The sequence below is a fragment of the Lethenteron reissneri genome, chromosome 20 (assembly GCF_015708825.2).
Source record: "Lethenteron reissneri isolate LAM-NWPU_2019-01 chromosome 20, ASM1570882v1, whole genome shotgun sequence".
Lineage (NCBI taxonomy): Eukaryota > Metazoa > Chordata > Hyperoartia > Petromyzontiformes > Petromyzontidae > Lethenteron > Lethenteron reissneri.
Window position 1 is genome coordinate 12,732,132 of NC_083798.1, and position 23,835 is coordinate 12,755,966.

Below are 23,835 nucleotides of genomic sequence, written 5' to 3' on the forward strand. Positions count from 1 at the left end.
CACTGCCCACGTGCTCGCCGTGCGCGCCACGTGACAACCCAGTTCCCGCCAATCTCACGCTCTCCGATGATTGGCCGCGGGCTTCACCAACAGCGACGAGTGTTACTGGGAGAAAAAAAGTCATCCGGGCGTCGTTTTTTATTTCCCAGACTGCACCGGCAAGCGCCGAGAGGATCCCGCGATCCGATTCGTCCGTGCGCCCCGGCGAGAGGCGGGGCCCGCGAGGCGCGTGGGCCAATGGCGATCCTCGTTAGAGCGAGCAGCTGCCTATGCGCGCTAGGGAATGTAATCGGTGACGGGCAGCACTAGGATCGGACCCGGAAGTCGTCCGCTCTGCCCGGGTAACGGCGCGTGGATGGAGGTAACCACACACGTGTAGAGGGGGTAACCACACGTGGGGTAACCACGTGTAGAGGGGATAACCACACGTGGGGTAACCACGTGTAGAGGGGGTAACCACACGTGTAGGGGGTAACCACACGTGTAGGGCGTAACCACGTGTAGGGGGGGTAACCACACACGTGGGGTAACCACGTGTAGGGGGGGGTAACCACACACGTGGGGTAACCACGTGTAGGGGGGGGTAACCACACACGTGGGGTAACTATGTGTAGAGGGGGATAACCACACGTGTAGATGAGGGTAACCACACGTGGGGTAACCACACGTGTGGTGGGTAACCACACGTGGGGTAACCACGTGTAGAGGGGGAAACCACACGTGTAGAGGGTAACCACACGTGGGGTAACCACGTGTAGAGGGGGGTAACCACACGTGGGGTAACCACGTGTAGAGGGGGGTAACCACACACGTGGGGTAACCACGTGTAGAGGGGGTAACCACGTGTAGAGGGGTAACCACACGTGTAGATGATAACCACACGTGGGGTAACCACGTGTAGAGGGGGGTAACCACACACGTGGGGTAACCACACACGTGGGGTAACCACACGTGGGGTAATCACACGTGGGGTAACCACGTGTAGAGGAGGGTAACCACACGCGTAGAGGAGGGTAACCACACGTGGGGTAACCACACGTGTAGAGGGTAACCACACGTGGGGTAACCGCACGCGTAGAGGGTAACCACACGTGGAATCAACACGTGTAGGAGAGTAAACACGCGTGTAACGGGGCAACTGCAATGAAAGCGGATAATCACGCGTTTGAAGACGCTGTCAGCAGAGGGCAGTGCAGGAACAACCAGAGTAGTTTTCTGTACTTCCAGAACTGTCATTTGCACCCAAGTCTGCTCGTTGTCACCAACCCTCACTGTCCAACGTGATGTATTTGTATTTTGTAGTGGGTTAAATTCAGGCGCACACTGAACTTTGGAGACAACACTATTCGCTAACACAACAGGTAACACTTAACATAACGACTTAAGGTGGTAGCCACCTTTCATAACTTAGCTAACCCACGGGGGAACTACATCACTGGACCAGGACAGCCCAACACGCTGCTTGTTCCACTAGCGGAGACCGGAGAGCTTCATCCCAGAGATGACCCAGCAGCAGAACAACACAGACCAGCCCAGCTCTCCGTACACACCCCGCTGCTCATAACCACTCCGGCGTGGCCAGCTCCGCCCCAAGACACGCCTCCCTTCTCGATCCTTCGGGAAGGCCCGAACCCCAACCACGTGACCCCCCTGGGGCCCCTGGCCCCCCTTTATCCGGTCACGTGTCCTGTTGGGTTCACGCAGAGTACTCTTTGGTTTTTTCGGTAAAATCACGTAGGTTAAAAGAAAACAAATTAAATCACGACGTTTCGGAGGCAACACAAGCTTCTGTCTTCAGGTGAAACCGTCACAGCAAAATTGCTGTATCAAGTATAGCAATTTTTCTGTGACGGTTTCACCTGAAGACGGAAGCTTGTGTTGACTCCGAAACGTCGTGATTTAATTTGTTTGCTTTCTTTTAACCTACGTGACTTTACCGACAAACCCAAAGAGTATGAATCCTTGCAGTCACGAAAGCTTCAAATCTAGAATTCACGCAGAGTATCACAGCCCGACGTGACCCCCGTGACACCTGCCTACAGCCCCCATACCGAGCCAATACAGCAGTGTCGTTCTACTACACTACATGTTTGTCAAATAACCCAGCAGCGAATGGTCAAAGGGGAAGCACAACAGACCTGTCAACCCATACGGTTTACCCGTATTCTTGTACAGGGAAATAGAGTTTTTGGGACCATACGGCGTACTGCCATTTCAATACGGGCAAAATGTTTTTTGTCTTATTTGTATGTGTTTTAGGATAAACTTTTAGATTTGTAAGAGCACAGGGTGACCAATAACATCTGAATTGGTCTATAATAAGGTAGGCATCGATCAGGGGTTGACAGGTATGAGTACTTTGCAGTTGTGTAATTATTGTCTGTGTGAATAAACATGACATTCAATTGTCAGGAAAGCCTTTTGGCGATGTAATTAGATAAAAGCATTTCTTAAAACATTGGACGTTTACGTTTTGCAGATGAAGAAACACACGAAGAAATGCCAACGGAAAAGAGATGCGCGTGGAAATGAATCGTCATGCCTGGAAGAAGCTCCGAATGACCTGGATTTGGACCAAGTCAAGATTTGTAAAAAGAAAAGATGCGTAAACCACAGAGCGGAATCCAGGAGTGACGATGCCCAAACGAAAACGTCTGATGGTGATTCGCGGTGTGATTCTTCTCGGGTTGCAGTAGACGGCGGCGAGCACCATTGCAAGCACGGTGAGCGGAGAGAAGGCGAATCTCGACGACGAAGTGAGGAGGCGGCAGTTGCACCTCAACGGGGAGAAGACGTGCGTGCCTGTTCCAGAAGCGGTGACGCCGAGTGCAAGGGAGTGAAAAGGAAGAAGAAAATGGAAAACGCTGACGATAATTTGACGCCAACTTGGCAGCAAGAAGAAGGGGCTTTGCAGTCGGACCGTGAAGAGGAAACTGTGAAGAGTGAGAAGAAATCGAGCAGGAAAAGGAAACGAACTGCAGCTGATGGAGGAAGTAATTTAGAAGACATTGAACCTCCTCCTGTGCAGGAAAGACCTCGCAAAAAGAGAAAACGCAGGGAAATGAGCATTGCGGTGCCTGACCGACATGCTTCTTCTGAAGGGACAGTTGTGTCAGAAAGTTGCCCGATGGAATCGCCCGTGAATCCTGAGCCATCCCCAAGCTCCAACAGGAAGAAGAATAAGAAGAAGGCAAAGTCGTACCAATCTGGAAATAACCAGGGTGGTGTAATAGCGCAGAATACTGCGGGCACAAGGAGCAAGAAGCATGGCAAGAAGAAAAAACGGCGTGACCTTGAGGAGGGCTTACCCAGTGAGCCACTTCCCACATTGAGAACCGAGAACTCTGTCACCAACGAACATCGCCAGATAAATGCGTCCCACACTGAAGAGGTTGTTGATGAAGTAGATAAAGAAATGGGGGATGAGGAGGATGAGGAGGAAGAGGAGGAGGTTAGGCATCTCGAGAATTATGATTACCAGGTCAAATTCATGAGTAAATTCATTCCTGGCTTTGCACGTAGATCGCAAATGTATATTGCTCATGCCCTCAAATATGACTATCATCGTTTTAAGGAGTTTGAAAAGGAAGGTCAGTAGTGCAAAACACAAATATTAGTATTTTTTCTACTTAATAAGGTGCATGTACATTTCAGACAATTATAATATACAGTATGAAAATGTACTTGATTTGAAGCTTTCGTGAATGCAAGGATTCATATTCTTAGGTTTTTTCGGTAAAGTCACGTAGGTAAAACATCAAAATTAATGAAAATAAAATAAAATAAAACAAAAAATCACGACGTTTCTTTACCGAAAAAACCTAAGAATATGAAAATGTACTTCTTGGCAGACCGATTTTGCTATGTTCATTCCTTACAAATTCACCACCACCCCTACAACTTGCCCATCTGTCCTGCACTTTAACCCTTAAATTCCCAACCCCCTTCATCCCCTAGGAATATGACTGTATCCTCGTAGGATATCGTCAACATACGACACCCAAACCGATAACTCGTAAACAAGTCTTACAAAAAGTGTGTTTTATTGTGCTGTTTAACTATAGAAAATAACCAGCAATAATGGAACCGTGTGTGTGCGTGTGTTGCTCTTGCTGGCTTGCAGGAATCAAGGTCCGGTTTGGGCGTTTCAGTAAGGCAGAGGTGGAACAGCTGCACATGAATGTTTGCGACTTTATTCGTGACCACGATGCCTTCACGGATCCACAGAAACTATTCCTGCCCTCGAACTTCCCCGCGGAGAAGAAATTAATCTCAAAATACCGATTGCAGAACAACTTCTACAACTACCTGCGTGCGTTACAATGCATTATAAAGCTAATCACTACCCAAGACAGTATCCACTCTTAATTTATGTTGAACTTCTTTCGCACTGTACGTAGCCAACCGTGCAAACCATAGAAGTGGGTGCTAACCATTTCAGGAAGGTCCTACGTTGGGATATTTTGATAAAACCAATAGTGTTTGGCATATGGGAAAAAGCTCAAGGAAACTCTTGTCATATATGATGGTTAATAGAGGGTAGTGCAGAAAAATCTATTCTTGTACAATGCTCGCCCACCTTTACCAATCCGTACTGATCAGTGTGGTAAGTGCGGTCATCTTGACGATGACCCACATTGTGTGGGGCAGCCTTCATCCTTGAATTAACAAAAGGTGCTGTACGTGTACACTGGCACAACACATCACCGACTTCAGTTTTACAGCTATTTAAATATCCACTTTACAGCAGGTGCAACTATAATTAAGATATTTCAAGTACAGCATTGGCTTGTGTTTGCTCAAGTGACATACGAGGTAAGATCGTTCTCTCTTCATTTTGCAGTTCAGGGTATTTCAAGACCAATGAAGCAGATATTCCAACGTGGGATGACTTTATATGAAGGCCAAGACTTGAAATCTGGAAGGTAAGTACGAGAAGTGCTCTTCTTACAAACACACTCCGTTCCTGGGCCCCGTTTGTAAGTCGGAACACAATGTACTGTATTAGTTAAATGCACGGTCTAATTTGTTACGGTTCAACAAAAAAGGGAAGCATCGTTAAACTCAGAAATATTGTAAATGTGCATGCAACACTTCAAAAACATACTGTACAGTAACAAAGTAACAGGAATATAATCTTCTTGGTTCTTTCGGTAAAGTCACGTAGAAGGGAAGTAATAAAATAATAAAAATAAAACATAATAAAACAATTCTCACGACGTTTCGGCCACAACGCAAGCAGCCGTCCTCAGGTGAAAACCAGGTCCGTCGAGGCGACAGAGTCTGAATGAAACAGCACACGAGCTTGGAGCATATATATAAGCTGGGCGCATTGACAAAGGAATTTGCATATCAAAAGGAATTTAGCATATTTATGGGAAATGCAGGAATGTGATTAGTACTGCATATGCATGTGCATTATGCAGGATTAACAGCATCAAAGGGAGCTGCAGTTACTGCTGCTGCAGCAGTTGCTGCTGCTGCTGCAGTTTCTGCTGCTGCTGCTGCTGCAGTTGCTGCTGCTGCAATTGCTGCTGCACTTGCTGCTGCTGCTGCAGTTGCTGCCTTATCCATTTTAATATAACACTATGTATTATTCTACCCACCCTAATGTGTATCATACTGCTATATGTTTACTGTACAATTACGACACCATACATTACTCTGCACACTGCACCATGCCAGTGAGTGGAACGCGGTCTGAAAGTCACCGTAAACGTGAACACAATCAGTTAAGATCCGAAATGGTTTATTACGTCCTTCCAATGATTGCTAAGCCAGAATCCATCTTCTCGGTTGAAATTGTCTCTGTGTTTGTATATGTGGATCGCCTCATGAACGAATCTCTCATGATAGCCAGATGGCTTGCAGAGAACCTCTGTCTTGGAGAAGTCAATGTCATGTGAGCCCACTGAATTGTAACAGTGATCTGCCACGGCTGAGGTGTTTGTCCTACCGTGTTTCAGGTCTGCCTTATGTTCACGGATGCGGTCCGAGACATGTCGTTTGGTTTCTCCAATGTAACTGCTACCACAGAGGCAACTTAGTTTGTAGACGCCAGGGTACTGTATGTCTGGAACCACATCTTTTACAGACGGGACCAGATCACGGATTTTATGTACTGTGTTGAATCGGACCTGGATCTTGTGTTTAATCAGGATTTTGGAGATCTTTTTTGTGACCCCAGCAATGTAGGGTAAGGTGATGGTCTTGAAAGGCTCCTCAACAGGATCCTTCTTGATGGTTGGAGTGATGGCTTTGCGGATTGTGTAGTCGGAGTAACCATTAGCCTTAAGAGCTTGGCGTACGTGTTTGAGTTCACTGGAAATGTGTTCATGGTCGGAGATGCATTGGGCTCTATGATATAGAGTCTTGATGAGGGAATTCTTCTGGGATGGATGGTGGTGGGAATCCGGTTTTAGATAAGCATCCGTGTGGGTGGCTTTCCTGTAGACAGAGTGGCTCATTGAACCATCAGGTCTTCTTTTGATTAGGACATCCAAAAAGGGCTCACATGACATTGACTTCTCCAAGACAGAGGTTCTCTGCAAGCCATCTGGCTATCATGAGAGATTCGTTCATGAGGCGATCCACATATACAAACACAGAGACAATTTCAACCGAGAAGATGGATTCTGGCTTAGCAATCATTGGAAGGACGTAATAAACCATTTCGGATCTTAACTGATTGTGTTCACGTTTACGGTGACTTTCAGACCGCGTTCCACTCACTGGCATGGTGCAGTGTGCAGAGTAATGTATGGTGTCGTAATTGTACAGTAAACATATAGCAGTATGATACACATTAGGGTGGGTAGAATAATACATAGTGTTATATTAAAATGGATAAGGCAGCAACTGCAGCAGCAGCAAGTGCAGCAGCAGCAGCAATTGCAGCAGCAGCAACTGCAGCAGCAGCAGCAACTGCAGCAGCAGCAGAAACTGCAGCAGCAGCAGCAACTGCTGCAGCAGCAGTAACTGCAGCTCCCTTTGATGCTGTTAATCCTGCATAATGCACATGCATATGCAGTACTAATCACATTCCTGCATTTCCCATAAATATGCTAAATTCCTTTTGATATGCAAATTCCTTTGTCAATGCGCCCAGCTTATATATATGCTCCAAGCTCGTGTGCTGTTTCATTCAGACTCTGTCGCCTCGACGGACCTGGTTTTCACCTGAGGACGGCTGCTTGCGTTGTGGCCGAAACGTCGTGAGAATTGTTTTATTATGTTTTATTTTTATTATTTTATTACTTCCCTTCTACGTGACTTTACCGAAAGAACCAAGAAGATGAATCCCTGCAGTCACGAAAGCTTTAAATAGGAATATAATCGTTTTAAATTTTCACTCGCCCTGAATCATGATGCTGGCCTTATTCTCTAAAGGGGGAACAATGAGTCACCACAATTGCATACAATCACGGGGAGACACCAACGACGATCCCCCGTATGACCTGAACAGCAAATGATGTTAAGCGAGCAATGCCTATGAAGGCCAACACGGCACACGAGGGGGTGAGTGGTCAGTACTAAACCTAGCTCTCCAGTTGCGATGTTTACACACCGCACCAGATACTCGTTTGAGGCCGAGTCGACCAGGGGGAGGCCCATGACCGGTTCAGTTAATCGTCACTGGCGTTGGCAGTGAGCGGGAATTGAACTGGGGTCACCGCTTTCGTAGCACAGCGTGCTAACCGTTGCCCACACTCAATTTCACACACAAACCCACTCCCAGCGCGAGCCCGACTCATTACATCTTGCAGAGGATCGCTCCGCTGAACAAAATACTTCTGCAGTTCAGTTTGCGATTGCGAGTTCGTGTTTTTAAGTCAATATAATATATTTATATATTTCATGGAAGCTGGTTCCTAAGTGCGAGTATATGTAAATTTGGTGTTCGTAAATTGAGGACTGCGTGTCCACATTTTCTTGCTCATGAACTTGTTTGCAAAATAGTTGTTTATTTTTCTTGTGATTAAGTCTATGGCAATGTGCGACACTTGTCTTGGAAAAAGGTACTCGGAAGAAGAGTTGAAGCAGCTGACGCAGCTCACCCGGGAGTTGGGTCCACATTGGACTCGCATTTCACAAATCATGCAGCGCGGGCAGAAGAACCTGTCCGTCAAATTCAGTTTGATGAACGATGGTAAGGACTTCTGTTGCCTGCATTGTCTAGTTCATGCACAATTTGGGTAAAGCAAATTGCTAATTGCATTGTATTATAAATATGTACCGCCCTTTTGTCAATACATTGCTGGATGAGGGCCCCCAACCACGCCGTATGGGCTGTGGGGGTTACTTGACCATAATTCACACTTTTCAATGTGGGTGGGTACAGGCGGAGTATAGACTTTGGGAGTATAGTACAGTGGATTTCACGACACTGCCTTCTACTGACATGTTCAGAGATATGGGAAATGTCTCCAATGGTGGTTTGTTGATCACTAGTTCTTGAAACTTCGATTGTCTTGGTTGTGTGGTTTAAGGTTTGACCAAGGGCGTTTGGAGTGATGGGGAGGTTGAGAGTCTGCTGCAGGCAATGAAGGACTACCTGCAAGCTCAGCAGCAGCACAATGGGGTGGACCAACTCAACACAGATTCCGAACATACGATCCGTATCCTGCAGAGATTTCTCTACTCCGAAATTCCCTGGAGACACATTTCCGCCAGCGTGGACAACAGAAATTCCCACCAGTGCAGGGCAAAATGGTACTTAATATGAAATTCAACTAATCTATTTCCTTATTCTCCAGATTGACAGTTCACCCGTATTTTAAATCAAATGTCAGGGATGAGTCTTGTAATCCAGTGTGCGGGAAGATTTGTATAACCTTATTGCCACAAGTTTAGAGTACATCTTTGTGGAGCATAACTCTTATCTATTGCCATAGAGCCGTGTGTGTAAAAACTATATACCGGTAGTCTTTGCACATTACATATATTTGTTTAAACTGAACAAACATTTATGAAGCTTAACTATATTTTTTTAGGATGGCCGTTCTTTGCAATCGGTTGGGAAAGATCACACCACTGACGTATGGATGGAAAGGCGATACATCCAGAATACAACTCATTCAGAGGTATTTGTCGATACTGGAGAACTGTGTAAACGAATTGCATGTGGTTTTTTTGTTAGTACTAACGTTTATTGGAAATTGTCCTTGTTCACGAGCAGTTTGTACAACTTGGAAGTTGAAGACAGTGCGGATATTGACTGGGATGGAATCGTCCAAAAAATGAAGTGAGTAATGCCTAATTCGTCTTGTAATAAGCAATGAAATGTGATTGAAATATACTCGTGATGTACCTTTGTAAAGCTTTCCGTTTGTTTGGCGAGGGCACATTCACACAAAACAAACATCAAGATGATCTTGTGCAATTATCAAGATGGTACTTGATACAGTAAATCTAGCTGTGACGGTCCCACCTGATGACGGAGACTTGTGTTGCCTCCGAAACGTCGTGATTTATTATTTTATTTCTATTATTACTTTTATTAATTTTATTTTTTTACTACGGGACTTTACCGAAAAAACCTAGGAGTAACAATTATCAAGACTTAATCTCATTCGCTACACAAGTGCACGTTAAAATACTACTGCATAGGTATTCATGGTTGTCCTGCATTGTTCTGTTTTCATGTTTTACCGCGTATTTGGCATGTCTCGCATTTCCCTCCATATGCTGGGATATTGTTCAGGAATTGAAACGGCAAACGTCATGCTGAACCACATGTGGGCTGGAACCCAAATCCTCAGGTGCTGGCCTAGAATCGTGACAATCAATATCTTATGAAGTCGCTTTAAAACTTTGTCCATAGGATACCACCATGGTTGCTACAAAGGAAGTTGTACCAACTGAAACTTTTTCACGTTCCCAACTGGAAAAATAAGACCTTTGGAGGTATGTAACCCTTAGGTGCTATTTTGCTATTTGATAAAGCTAATGCAAAAAAAAGCTAATGCAAAAAATTCAATCCGTAAAAAAAAATCTTGTCAAATGTATACATTTTCAAAAGACCAATAATTGACATACAAAGTGTGTGCATTTCTCAATGTCCGTGTCCTGCAGAGATAATTGATGTCCTGCACGACATCTATCTGCCTCGGCTTCTGAAGAAACATGACATTGGGCAGTTAAGCGCAGAAGTGGAACCAACAGAGGTTCTCCTCAAACACCTTTTGAATGGCATTGACTAATTGAGGACCTGGACCCCCTCTACAGATTTGCTTTAAGAGGTCCTGAAGCACAATCAGAATCTTCATCCTGGAGAAATCCGATGAGCTATGAAGCTCTTTGTCACAGATGTGCAGTGATGGAGAAGGAAAATCCAGCGAGTTGGCAAATCATGCTGCCATGGAGGCACTGCGTGCGAGAAACCCACCTGCAGGGCACCAATGTGCCTACAGAATGCTGTACAGCAAGTAGGTTTCTGACCAATATGTAGCATTTGGGTGTGCATCTTCTTAAAGCATGTTTTGTCCTCTAATAGAGTGACAGATATGGCCAATTATCCAAATAAGCTGAAAACGTTGTTCCTGGATAAAGGAAGATGACCATCACTGAGAGGGAGTGTGTCTGGACAGAGTACACATTCCACTGTTTTAAGACACCTGACTGCACATTGCCGCACAGCAAAGATGCAATGCCAGTCTTGGGATATATACCAGTAATATACGAGTGATACCTTTGTAGTAAGTAGAGGAGGAGACGATGTCGAAGTTGAGACACACTGTTTATTAACTCCGGGACAGATACAATAGTTGAAGGGGTATCGGCCCCTTCACCCGTACTATGGGAAACCCACCCTAGTACTAAGCCCTCTGTCCTGTCCCCCAGTCCTCCTCTACTGGGCTACGGGAGGCTGACTGATCTGGCCCTGGCAAGCACAGATCTCGGCACCAGCTAACCAGCCTTGCCCTGATAAGGGCAGCGGTCTGGAAGCTCTTGGGCCGCGCCACTGGCTTACCCGGCTCGGCCCTTATAAGGACGGCGAGACCGGGGAGTCCCAGGGCCTAATCTCCGAGTCTTGGATCTTCACTGGTCAGCTTCGTGTCGAACTCCCCTCGAGCTCTTTGGGTTCCACCTTTTATAGGGATCGCCTCCGAGGGCTGGGGGCGTGGGCAATAACTGATGCGGACGTCGGTGTGACCACCCGTGTATGTGAGTGCCGACAGCCCTGTGTTTGTTGTCCGCCGTTTCTCCCGTAATAACCCCTACATCACCCCCCCCCTGTACAGCTCGCAGCCGTCCCGGCTGCAACAATCCCTCAACCCCCAAGAATAAAGATTAACACCGTCAATACACGTGTGCCTCGTAACAGTAACAATAACAAGAACAAGCGTAACATCAACCGATGGTTCCCTATATAAAAAAAAAACCCCCACCCAGAACCGCAACACATATACAGAACGGTATAACAGCACATGCAATCAGCATATCGCGATCACACGCGTACATTGAAGCACAATAGCAAGCAAATCTGCAGGCGACCAACACACCATCAATCCCGTCGTAACTTTGCAACCACAACACAATTATTCTCTCTCATGCAACGACCGCATCGCACACAGCACCTCGCAGCACAATACACCCCAAAAAAAAACATATTTTTTTTTTTTTTTTTCCCAATTAAGCCCATCGCGCACGGTAACCCACGAGATGGTACAGCACAGGATACCCGACGCTCCCACGTTAATAATTAACTTTACCATCAAGATAACAACTCCACGCAGCAGCGCACACACTCCCTTTGAAACTCAGCAACCACAGCAGACTCTCCGTCCATTCCCAACACACGCACACACTTATATGGACAGCAAGCAACAAGCAGATAGCGTGGTCATCGTTATTACACACACATACAACCATTAAAAAACATATATACAATGAGCGGGTTCCGCAGCAACGGAACACGCGCGGAAAGCTAATCATAACAACCGGCGCGTTTTGGCGCGAGTCCGTGCAGCAGGCCCGTCACAAGGGGCCGGCTTGGTAGAGTCGGTGGCAGGTGTCGCATCAGCAGGTGCCTGGTCGTCCGGTTTCCTGGACGTGCCAGCGCCGCCCCCCACGGGGGAGGCTGGCAGCCAAGAGGGCTTCAGTCCTGGGGCTCCTGAAGACGGGACAGTCATTAGTGGATCAGAGGCTGGCATCGATCCCGCCCCCCCGGAGTCAGAGGACTCCCCACATGTTCGGCCATTTACGTGGGAGGAAGCGTGCGGAGCAAAAAATGGCTTTAACCGTGAAGGGTGCACAAACCACCGACGCTTCCCCCACTTAATGCGCACACATTGAGGCCGCACAACCTGCACAATTTCAACGGGGCCCCTCCATGGTCGCAACAACTTAGCCGAGGTGGCCAATGGCACCTGGGGGCAGTGCAACCATGCTCGGTCGCCCGGGTGCCATTCGTGCGTGTGAGTCCGGCGCGACCGCAATCTCTCGTTTTGTTTCTGGCGAGAGTCAGAGTTTTGCATGGCCGCCTGCCGTGCCTCCGCCAAGCGAAGGATGTTAAATTTAACATGGTCGGCGATTTTCGACTTAGCATGAGGCGCGGCAATCGTCAGCTGAGTCGCGACAGGCGGGTCAACCTCGCGACCATACATCAAAAAAAATGGCGAGAAACCGGTCGCCGCGTGAGGAGCCATCCTGTATGCCGCCAGGACTCCCCCGATCCGTAGATCCCAATCGTTTTGGGACTCAGATACCTGGTGGGATAGCATGGACGTAAGAGTCCTATGCAAGCGTTCCACCATCCCATCCGTTTGTGGATGGTAAGGCGAGGTACGAACTTTCTTTGTACCCAGAAGGCCACATACCTCGTGTAAAAGGGTACTAGTGAAATTCTTTCCCTGATCGGTCAACAACCGTTCCGGAGCGCCCTTGTCGAGGACGTAGCCCTGAACAAAAGCCTCCGCAACGGCCGCTGCGGACAGGTTGGCGAGGGGCCAAGCCATAGGCCATCGCGTGAAATATTCCACGCCAACCAGCAGGTACTTATTACCCCTCGGCGTGGAAGGAAACGGTCCCAAAATATCAAGGGCGACCAGCTCGTTAACCCGGGTGACCGAAATGGACTGGAGCGGTGGACTGGCTCCCTTCGCCGGCGGCTTCCGTTGTGCACACTGGGTACAGGACCGCAGCAGATCGTCCACGTCTCTTGCCATGTCCGGCCAAAAGTAATTAAGCTGGAGCATGGCAAGTGTTGAGGGTACCCAGGTGCAGGAGCCGTTCATGAGCAGCCCATACAGCCCTACCCCTCAACGTGGAAGGCACCACCAGCCTGTGACGGCGGATCGTCCCGTCCCAATGCATGAGTAAGCCCTGGCACCACCCCCATGAGTCAACGCCCGACTTCCCTTGACCTGATCCTTCCGCGCGACGTCGTAGCGCCAGGAGGGTCGCATCCTCCATTTGGAGGCGACCCCACTCAGCACTCGACAAGCCAAGTAGGGAATCACTCCCACCCCCCGAAATAGGACCAGCGTCCGAAGGAGTATCAACTGCGGCCGCAAGAACCCGATCCTGGCCGTCACTTGTCGATTTGCAACGGCCCGAACCCAAGAAACAAGTGCAATCCAGGGCGATCGGCAGGCGTGATAGGGCATCGGCATTGGTGTGGCGAATCCCCTTCCGGTAAGTTGTCTCAAAATCGAAATCCTGCATGATCTCGAGCCATCGGGACAACTGCCCCGATGGCTGGTTAATTCGTAGGGCATACTGCAACGCTGCATGATCTGTACGGACGGTGAAATGCCGGCCGTACAGATATGGCCGGTACTGTTGGATAAAGAACACGATAGCCAACAGTTCGCGGCGGGTGACGCAGTACCGCTGCTCGGCCGGGGACAGTACTCTACTACCATAAGCCACAACGCGCTCCACGCCACCCACAATTTGTGACAGCACGCCTCCAATCCCGGTATTGCTTGCGTCCGTGTCGAGCACGAACGGCATGGAAAAATCGGGGTAGCTTAACGGCGGGGCCCCCACCAGGGCATCCCGAAGAGAGACAAAAGCGGCGTTCTCCACCGGCCCCCAATGAAATTTGACCCCTTTTGACGTCAAGGCATGTAGTGGCTTAGCGATGGAAGCAAAGTCCGCAACAAACCGGCGGTAATATGAAGCAAAGCCGATGAAGCTTCTAACCTCCCCCACCGAGGTGGGAGTAGGCCAGGAGCTGACACAACGCGTTTTGGCGGGATCGGTTGAGATACCTGACCGGCCGACGATGTGACCCAAATATTTAACAGATTCGCGCAGCAAATGGCACTTTTGTGGCTTGAATTTCAAATTAGCAGCGCGCATCTTGAGAAAGACGGCCCGAAGCCTATCAAGGTGTTCCTCGAACGTCTTACTGAATACGATAACGTCATCCAGGTAAATCAAACACACCTCCCATTGCAAGCCAGCGAGGACCAATTCCATCAGGCGCTGGAACGTCGCGGGAGCAGAGTGTAATCCCATGGGTAAGCGATTGAATTGGAAGAGGCCGTGCGGCGTTCGGAAAGCTGTTTTGGGCCTAGATTCGTCGTCCAAGGGAAGTTGCCAAAATCCTGAGAGCAAATCCAAAGTGGAAAAGAATCGCGATCCCGCGAGGGCATCCAGCGATTCGTCCATTCGAGGAAGCGGATAAGCATCGGCCACCGAGATCTTATTTAATCGCCGGAAATCAACGCAGAACCTTAGGGACCCGTCGTGCTTTTTAACCAACACTATGGGTGCACCCCAAGGGCTGGTCGAGGGAGAAATGATGTCCGATTTCAACATGTCATCTACAGCCGATTTGACATGATCCTTTTCGGCAAGACTTAACCGAAAAGGATTTTGGCGGATAGGAGCGTTGTCACCGGTGTCAATATGGTGGTGTAGCAATTTGGTACATCCGATATCGTATTTGTGTTTACTGAAGACGTCGGAAAATTCTCGCAATAAGGCGCGTAATTTAGCACGTTGTGCGTCGGACAGGTCAGGTGACTCAGCACACAACGCATCCAGCCAACCCTCGCCAGCGTCTGAGGCTAATCGCGTTTGAGAATCGGTGGCCACCTGGCCAATGATCGGCGTTTCCGCAGGTACCGGAACCGCATGTGCGAACACGGTACCTTGCGAAACCACTGCCGTCCGTGTCCCGACATTGAGGACCGCGATAAACGGATCCCCATCCCCTTTAACAATAGTCTGGGCCGTCACCAGATCTGGCCCACTCACCCCGGCTCTAGATGGTCCCAAAATAACGCCCCGGTCAGAGACCCCTTTATCGAACGGTCGACGCAAGCGCAGGGGTACCAACATCTGTGCCCCCGGGGGTACACGCACCGTCCGAGCAACAAGCGCCTGTACCGTAGCACAGGCAACACGCAAGGCAGGGGTGGCAGGTAGGAACGTCATACGTCGGCCCGATGGAAGCTCGATGCATTGCTGGTCAATCAGAATTTTGATGGGCAATTTGGCCAAAAAGTCTGTCCCCAACAGGCACGGAATAGCCAGCGAGGAGGAGACGAACACCGGGCCAGATAGTTTAATGTCCCCTATCGAAATTTGCGCTCGAATTTGACCGATAATACCCAACGAGCCCCCATTCGCAGCGTAAAACGGTATATCGACAGGGAGCAACGGGCGACTCTGAACGGGCAGGATATTATAAATCAAATCCGAAATGATAGTTGCCGAAGCTCCCGTATCGACCAATAGCCGTACCTCCACCCCGTCAATATGCCCCGCGACAACGGACGACCCCGCCGATGCAGCCACAACTCGGTGAGCCAACTCAGACCATTGGCCCGGTTGGAGCGCCCTCCCCGACATGCCGCGACCCGACGCACCAGCACCCAAACCCCGAGAATCGTGTGTCGGACCTTGTGATAGGAAAGTGGGTGTGTGTGCAGGCCGAACATGTGGGGTGCCATGACTTGCCCAAGGATGTTGCGAAGGCTTGTGAGGAGGGCCGTCCGCAGCTCCAGGTCTCGCACCGCGCTGTCGAGGAGCCCGGCATCCGGACGCCACGTGGCCCCGGAGGCCACAATTATAGCAGACGACGAGCGTTCCAGAGGACTTGGGCTGGTTTCGGTGGCTTGGAACGTCCCGAGCCGGTCGCTCGGCAGATCGCCATCCTGCAGAACGATCCGCAGCGAAGGCTCCTTCCATTCCGGAAGAGGTCGCCGCCACGGTGTGTCGTGCAGCTGCTTTGTTCGCCTTCCTCCGCTGGGAGATGAGATTGGCGTGAATGTGCCTTGCAGCCCGCAGTGATGACATATCCGCATCGTCCTGCGCTAAGATGGTGAAGTCCAAATCGTCAGCCAGCAGCAAAATTTTCTCGGCCACCATCGCATCGATCCCCTCTTCATCCATACGCGGGAAAGCGTCTTTCGCCAATGACAGCAGGGCCGTGCGATAAGCGAGTGGCGATTCCTTGTCACCCTTCTGCCGTTCATAGAAGAGCTGGCGACAATCGGAGGGCGGCCCATAAACGGTGGCCAGCAGCTGCAGCGCCGACTGAATGGTGGAGCGTGCCGACTTGGGTGCAGCAGTGAGGGTGCCCAGGGCGTCGCCGTCCAGTAACGCCAGGAGAGCACACAGCGCCTCATTGTCCGACCAGCCTGCCATCTCTTGGTGGGCCAAGAGCCGGCGCTGGAACCCCCCCCAATCGCCGTCGCTTGCAACAAATACCTGCAGGGCCGGCAGGCGTTGCTGGAATGTCGGCTCTGTCTCTGATCCTCTTGCAGCATCCGTAGCGCGTCCCCGTACTGTATGAGTAATGGCGGACTCTAATGGGTGTCGCGCCGTCAGTGACGTGTTGGTCGGGGCTTGGTCGGTGCTGGCGTCCGCTGGTGGTGACGTTGCAACCCCTGATAGGCCGCCACCGCGACCCGCCTCCGCCGATGACGTGGCGGCTGCTGGCTGGGCACCGTCCCCCGCGTGACGAGCTGGGACTCCTCCCTCCGCCCCTACTGTCTTCGTGGCGGGAATTTCGAGTCGCCCCGCTGTTGTAAAGGCGGGAGTTTCTGGCGGGCGTTGTCCATCTTCCCGCCGCGTCGCTCCTCCCGGCCCCAGGCGAGTTATTTGTTCCAGCATAGCGGCCGCTGCATACAAGAGCTCCGCCAGCCGCGAGTGAGCCAACGCCAACTCGTCAGTCGACGTCCCGGCCCTCTCCGACGACCCCGCCGATGTCGGAGCCGGCAGCTGTTGTGCAGGTACGCCGGCGGCGATGTCTTGCACTGCCCCTCCCTCGTCGTCATCCTCTCCTGGGTCTTGGGCACGAGTCTTCCGTCTCGTATCCATGCTTGGACCACTTCCAACACCAGATGTAGTAAGTAGAGGAGGAGACGATGTCGAAGTTGAGACACACTGTTTATTAACTCCGGGACAGATACAATAGTTGAAGGGGTATCGACCCCTTCACCCGTACTATGGGAAACCCACCCTAGTACTAAGCCCTCTGTCCTGTCCCCCAGTCCTCCTCTACTGGGCTACGGGAGGCTGACTGATCTGGCCCTGGCAAGCACAGATCTCGGCACCAGCTAACCAGCCTTGCCCTGATAAGGGCAGCGGTCTGGAAGCTCTTGGGCTGCGCCACTGGCTTACCCGGCTCGGCCCTTATAAGGACGGCGAGACCGGGGAGTCCCAGGGCCTAATCTCCCCGAGTCTTGGATCTTCACTGGTCAGCTTCGTGTCGAACTCCCCTCGAGCTCTTTGGGTTCCACCTTTTATAGGGATCGCCTCCGAGGGCTGGGGGCGTGGGCAATAACTGATGCGGACGTCGGTGTGACCACCCGTGTATGTGAGTGCCGACAGCCCTGTGTTTGTTGTCCGCCGTTTCTCCCGTAATAACCCCTACACCTTGTACACAAACACCTTGGTATTCGTCACCCTCTGCAATGCATACCAATTCTGTAGAATGTTAATAGTTTTATTCATTGGAAATTACAGGCCCTTTTCACTATTTAATTATATCATTTGTAAATAATGGCAATGAAAACACGCGCACATTCTGAATACAAATAAACCTAACCTTACAAAAGTTACTTGTTCTTTACATATATACATTACATTTGTAACACGCAATGTCACCAACAATAATAATAAATAGGCATCTGTGGACACAGCATCTATTACATTATTGCCAAGGAGTATTTTTTTTCGCAGCACATTACTCGATACACAAGTGTCATGGTGACCATTAAGAGTAACTTGTAATCGCCTTTTCTATGCCTGAAAACATTTTACCAGTGAGCTCAATGTACTTTTGATACAATTGTAAATAAAATAAACATTGCTACACATGTTTTTCGTCGTATACAAAAACTGTATCGTAAACTCGCTTTTATCCGTGCTAAGTGGAGGAGGAAGAAGTGGTCTGGTAAAAATAGGGGAAATGCAAACCATGTGAATTGCCATGTGTTTGTGGACATGTGGATACTGAGGCACTGACCCTCAACAAGTGAGGAACAGCCAAATGAACCGGCCGGCATAAATATTTTTTTGCAAGCACTTAATCTTCCAATGGACAATCACGAATTAACAATTTTCACACTTGTCACTACCATGATCTGCAAGACAATCCTTGCGCTTGCCGTCACAGGGCTAGAGTCACAGCTGCCACCCCCTTGGCAGCAACTCGTCGGCCCAGTGGCAAGCTGAGGTCCGTGATGGCCAAGATGAGCTTGGGATTGTTCATGCCAGGTAGCTTCATGAGCTCCGAGACCTGTGACAAAAGCAGTGGTAGCATGCGCATTAAACGACGTTTCCAGACAACTCCCAATGCTGTCTGCATAGCCAAGTCCTCGAAAAGTACCTCATCTGGTAATGAGCTCGTCACAGCTTTAATATGAAAGCTGATGTACTTGAATCGTGATGACCAGCATTCTAAAGGACTGAAAAAAGCTCAACTCGATCACTTTAATGCAGGGGGTGAGGAACCTAGGGCCTGCAGCCACATGAGGCCTACCGATTCAAAAATGCCCACGAATGATATCCATCTCTGCAGGTATCTTAGCCATACTAAACGTGTACCTGAACAGAATTTTTTTGACTTGGAAATAATATAGTACAACTTTTTGCACAATTCAGTCCTGGAACTGCTTTTTATATATATATATCAATATAAAAAATAACGTTCTATCAATTGAATATTCAATAACGCTATCAATTGAATATATTTTTCATATTCATGGATAATTCCAAGGTGTATGAGAATATGAGCCTCGGCTCGTATTTACTATATACAGAGCGCGGTCCGAAAATCATTCCTGCCCTTGATCGCATACTGTGTAATTGTACGTACCATCTTACAGAATGACCTAACAACTGTCTTAAATCTGTGTGGGGAACTAACCATGGTGAAAGGCATGAAGTGGAGGATGCTGGTACAACTGCCCTGCTCGCACTGCACACATTCTTCCACGAACCACTGCACAAACTGAGTCTGAGGTCCAGCCACCTTGGATGTGAGGCTCCACGAAAAGAGCAGAAATAGGTTCGCTGTAAAAACGAGACAAAAAAGATTGCTGTGAGAATTATTGTTCGTTTAAGTGGTAATGAATGAAGCACAAGCTGAATGTTGTCCAACATAATGAATGATAACAGATGCAGCCTACACAATGTGCTGGTGCATTGCGCTATTGATTCGGCAACCCAAGTTCGGTTCCTGGGCACGACTCATATCAGTGGCATATGATATCTGAACCAGTCTTGTTTCCCCCAATTCAACCAATGTGAAGGTCAACAAACTCCCATCACTGAGACAGTATGGGGGGGGGGGGGAGGCCTTCACCCACCAATCGATTGAGAAAAAGGCTGAACATTTGAACTTTTACTGTACACACTGAAACTCAAATCCAGATGGTTGGATGCTGTAAGGACTCATTGGAGGTAATTTTTAACTATAAAATCTCGCAGAAGGAACTGATGGCATTGGCTGCGATGACATGTTGACCACCACAAAACATACGTTATAAATAATGGCCGCTCTCAAGAATGTCAGCTTATCATATGTGTGGAAGCCATTATGGAATTGAAAATGGTACCATTTGTGGGCCACAGAGTTGTCGGAGTAGCAAATCTTAAATATTTTTGGACTTGAAGCATTACAAAAGGATGCAAGATTAATTCGTCCCATTATTGTTTTACCCTAAGCATCACTTTGGCCTCACTCACCCAGCACACGGTTCAGAGGCTCCTTCATGTTGATGTTGTGGAGCTGAGCAGCTGAGAGAGAACTACTCATGGATCGGTCACCTTTAGGATAGAATGCAGACAAGCACAACTATGAGGATAACCACAAGTCTACTGCAATAAAATATATAATACAGCTGATCTCAATAAGGCAGTGCATAGTAGGGCAGTGCATCGTAGGCAACCTGGGCTGGACAAAATGCTGGGGTCTTCCTCATTCGAGCTCAGCAGCCTCAGGAGTTTGGACGGCTGAGTGTCATCCAACGGGAAGAGGCTGACATAATCCTGTTGAAAATGTCAAAATGCAACTTCATATAAATTATTTAATCCAAAAATACTTATGGCAGTGGCTTTGAACTCTAGGACTCGCAGCCAAACAGTATCAAATTAACAAGTACAATTACACAGATTAAGAAAAACTCAGCCATTTGTGGATTAAAATACCACTCTTTAAGAATCGTTAAGTATACTGTGGAATGATTGAAAAAAAACGTTCGTATAAGACTGCTCATATAGGGCAGTACTTTACCTCGATGTCCTCCCGGGGTCTCTTTCTGTAGCGAGCAGACGTCTGACTGCGGTTGTACACGGAGTATGAGGTTATGGCACACCAGACTGCCAGCCTGCCAAGTCACACAGTAGGCTGTTAGCTGAATGCTCACCGCACTCCCAACCATTAAACCGAACACCAAAACAACGACCACTGGTTAAGCAACAGGTAACTACCAAAAATGCAGAAAGAGCAATAAATCAACAAGCTTCATACACTTGAGGAAGTGAAGTATTTGATGGCAAAAAATTACATTTCGAACATGAATGACAATTATATTCTTGGTTCTTTCGGTAAAGTCATGTAGAAGGGAAAAAATAAAATAATAAAAATAAAACATAACATAATAAAATTCTCATGACGTTTCGGCCACAACGCAAGCAGCCGTCCTCAGGTGAAGAAACAGAGCTGTCGGAAAGACAGCGTCTCTTAATGAGACCTGAGGACGGCTGCTTGCGTTGTGGCCGAAACGTGAGAATTTTATTATATTATGTTTTATTTTTATTATTTTCCTTCTACGTGACTTTACCGAAAGAACCAAGAATATGAATCCCTGCAGTCACGAAAGCTTGAAATCGAAAAATGAATGACAATTGTTAAGAGGCGGCAACACAAGTGGACAAATGAGTGGTTATGGCATGAGTGTCGTGGACGTCTGCAAGCAGGCAAACCTGGCAAGAGCCCGGCCTGGTGGGTCGGTGAGTAATGGCCACTTGGCGGGGCTGGTGAGCAGGGGTGGCAGGACATGGCCAAGGAGCGAGAGCGTTAGCTGGTGCATGTCCAGTGAGAAGATGCTGTACAGGAGCTCAACCGCTGTCTCCGCACTCTCCTTGCGAGTCTCCTGCAGCAGCTCCTGTGCATTGTGAGAGGCCACGGTGAGTTGTGTGCACCCCAATTAGCAAGCCTTAATATTTTAAAACAATTATGTAATTGATGCATTTATTACAGCGAAAATACTCAAATGGAAATGGGAAAGCCGAGTGGAAAGAGTAACTGATGACTGTTGGACCATATCCACAACAAACTGGACACTACAATTTTGGAAAAGGAACAGGATGCCAGAAATAGAGATGTAGAGACAACATTGAAAAGTATGGGAAACGTTTTGTGAGCCGATACATGCAGATTAAACCATTTCTAATACCTTTAAAAAAACACAGGCATCTTTGGATCTACATTGGCAGGCCTTCAGTAACATCATAGTTTTATTTGCACTGTAGTTTCAATTATATGAATCTGAAATTGTGTGGTGATTACTGTCAACAATGTGTAATGGACAGAAACATCAATGTAATGTAAATACAACCCCTGACCTTTAGAATGTTTCACATTCTCTAAAGCACAACTAAAACAAGACAAAAGAAAAACACATTCCCAAAAGCGGCCCCCCGTTGGGCTCCCACCTTGACGAGGTTGTTGGTGAACCAGTGCAGGCCGCCCATGTGCAGGCTGGCCTCCAGCGCATGCAGGGCGCGCGTGTGCAGCAGCCCTCGCGCCATGGAGGCCGAGAACGTGGACGAGAGCAGCTCGCGAACGGGCCGCGCCCCGGGCAGCAGCTCCCGCGTCACCGGTGCCGGAGATCCTTCGCTGGGGGCCCCGCCGGGGAAGCGCACCGTCATGCCGGTCTGCTGCAGCACGTCGGCGCACATCCTCTCCAGGATGGAGCTCATGATGATCACCCTGCGGGCACAAGGCAGGGTGGAGGTGGGGCGGGGGAGCAGCTTTAGATGAAGCTAGGCAGACACGTGAACAATTCCAAATCTTAAAACGACCTAAACAGCTGATGTTAGTGCAATAGTTAAATAGTTAACTACTAAGTGGTAGCGAACAGAGGAAAAACGAAGGAATGACACTCTGGATAATGAGCACAGCACCAGTCAGTTGAAGCACGACAAGATAGGACAGTGGGGAGTGCAGATAGTACATCTGCCACCATCTCAAGCAGTTAACCTCATAACAGACCTCGTTCCGTCCTGTGACCTCTTGCTAGAGAACGTTTGGCACTTCACGTGGCCGCAGAGTGCACCGAGTTTGGCACAATATGTCATAGTGATGCCACTGCCACTGAGTGGCGAGCAGCGTCTAGTGTTGTTGTAGGTGTGCGCGTCTCACCTCTCCGAATAGAATTGCAGGGTGCTCTCTCCCTGGATGGGCGATACAAGCAGCTGGATGAGCTGCAGTGGCTTCTCCCGCTCCTCCAGCCCCAGGAGCCGGATGTGAGTCACGAGCCACGCCACCGAGCACACGGCCATGCTGCACATTTTACCCTTCAGGTTGTCAGTGATTTTCTGGGGGGTGGGGGAGGCAGAAAAAATACCCAACTCTTCCATATCTAGAATTTAGAACCATAATTAGCATTTCCAAAGGTAATACAACCAAAGAAACTGATTTAAAAAGCCACAGGTATGATAGCTTTAAGCTAAACAAACAGCAATGTGAACATTTCTTATTTGGTACATTAGTAAAAAAAACGATCTTGATACAGAATTAGCTGCGGTGCTAAAATAACCTACACACAAATATAACAGGTGATGTTTCAGTTAATGGGCCTTCTTCATGGTAAAATCATTTTTGGTAAACATTATTATGTTGTAATTACAAACATGCAAACAATTATGCCAATGTGTAAACAGAACTTGACAAATAACGTTTTAACACAAAACAAAGCAATACCTGGACATTGGCAATACCTGGACATTCTCCATGGTGAGCAGTCCATGCTCCCAGGCATTCAGGACCTCATTCACAACCCCCGGCAGGCTGGCACACACCTCGTGCCACTTCACTTGCCTGCCGAAAGACACAGACTCAGAATAAATAATCAAGTGATATCACCCGACGAAACCTGGAGCAGGCTAAACACAGGTCAATCAGTCCACGCTTCAATACAGTCCTGATATAAAGCGCACTACTCACACTAGCTTCATCTCGCCTGAAGAGTTGAGGTGATTGATGAGTGCCTCCACTTTGCTAGGATCAATGCGGAGCCCATGCTCTGGGTTCAGGCTCTTGCCTTCTTCTGGCATGCACAGCTGCATCCACGACTCGAAGAAAGTTAGCTCACCTCCCGCCGATGGGTCTGACGTGATCACCTGCAAAATGACCACATC

At 48.6% G+C, this 23,835-nt stretch overlaps 2 protein-coding genes across 3 annotated transcripts in view; one reads left to right on the forward strand and one right to left on the reverse strand.

Moving 5' to 3' along the window:
* Nucleotides 1-10,688, forward strand: LOC133344784 (transcription termination factor 1-like). Its single transcript, XM_061554947.1, has 10 exons — nucleotides 1-361; nucleotides 2,480-3,590; nucleotides 4,124-4,312; nucleotides 4,844-4,925; nucleotides 8,019-8,149; nucleotides 8,490-8,712; nucleotides 8,994-9,083; nucleotides 9,179-9,244; nucleotides 9,824-9,906; nucleotides 10,075-10,688. The coding sequence occupies exons 1-10, from the start codon at nucleotides 356-358 to the stop codon at nucleotides 10,200-10,202; spliced, it is 2,109 nt and encodes a 702-aa protein (XP_061410931.1). The 5' UTR covers nucleotides 1-355; the 3' UTR covers nucleotides 10,203-10,688.
* Nucleotides 10,515-23,835, reverse strand: part of MED24 (mediator complex subunit 24) — a 20,409-nt gene continuing 7,088 nt past the window's right edge. For both annotated transcript variants that reach the window (XM_061554944.1, XM_061554946.1), the window contains exons 17-27: nucleotides 23,642-23,817; nucleotides 23,416-23,515; nucleotides 22,838-23,013; nucleotides 22,129-22,405; nucleotides 21,397-21,578; nucleotides 20,705-20,798; nucleotides 20,361-20,460; nucleotides 20,158-20,238; nucleotides 19,337-19,482; nucleotides 17,842-18,706; nucleotides 10,515-10,690 (exon numbers count right to left, since the gene is read on the reverse strand). In XM_061554944.1, coding sequence (XP_061410928.1) covers nucleotides 18,578-18,706; nucleotides 19,337-19,482; nucleotides 20,158-20,238; nucleotides 20,361-20,460; nucleotides 20,705-20,798; nucleotides 21,397-21,578; nucleotides 22,129-22,405; nucleotides 22,838-23,013; nucleotides 23,416-23,515; nucleotides 23,642-23,817 — 1,461 coding nt within the window. In that variant the 3' untranslated portion in view covers nucleotides 10,515-10,690; nucleotides 17,842-18,577. The remainder of the gene's footprint in view (nucleotides 10,691-17,841; nucleotides 18,707-19,336; nucleotides 19,483-20,157; nucleotides 20,239-20,360; nucleotides 20,461-20,704; nucleotides 20,799-21,396; nucleotides 21,579-22,128; nucleotides 22,406-22,837; nucleotides 23,014-23,415; nucleotides 23,516-23,641; nucleotides 23,818-23,835) is intronic.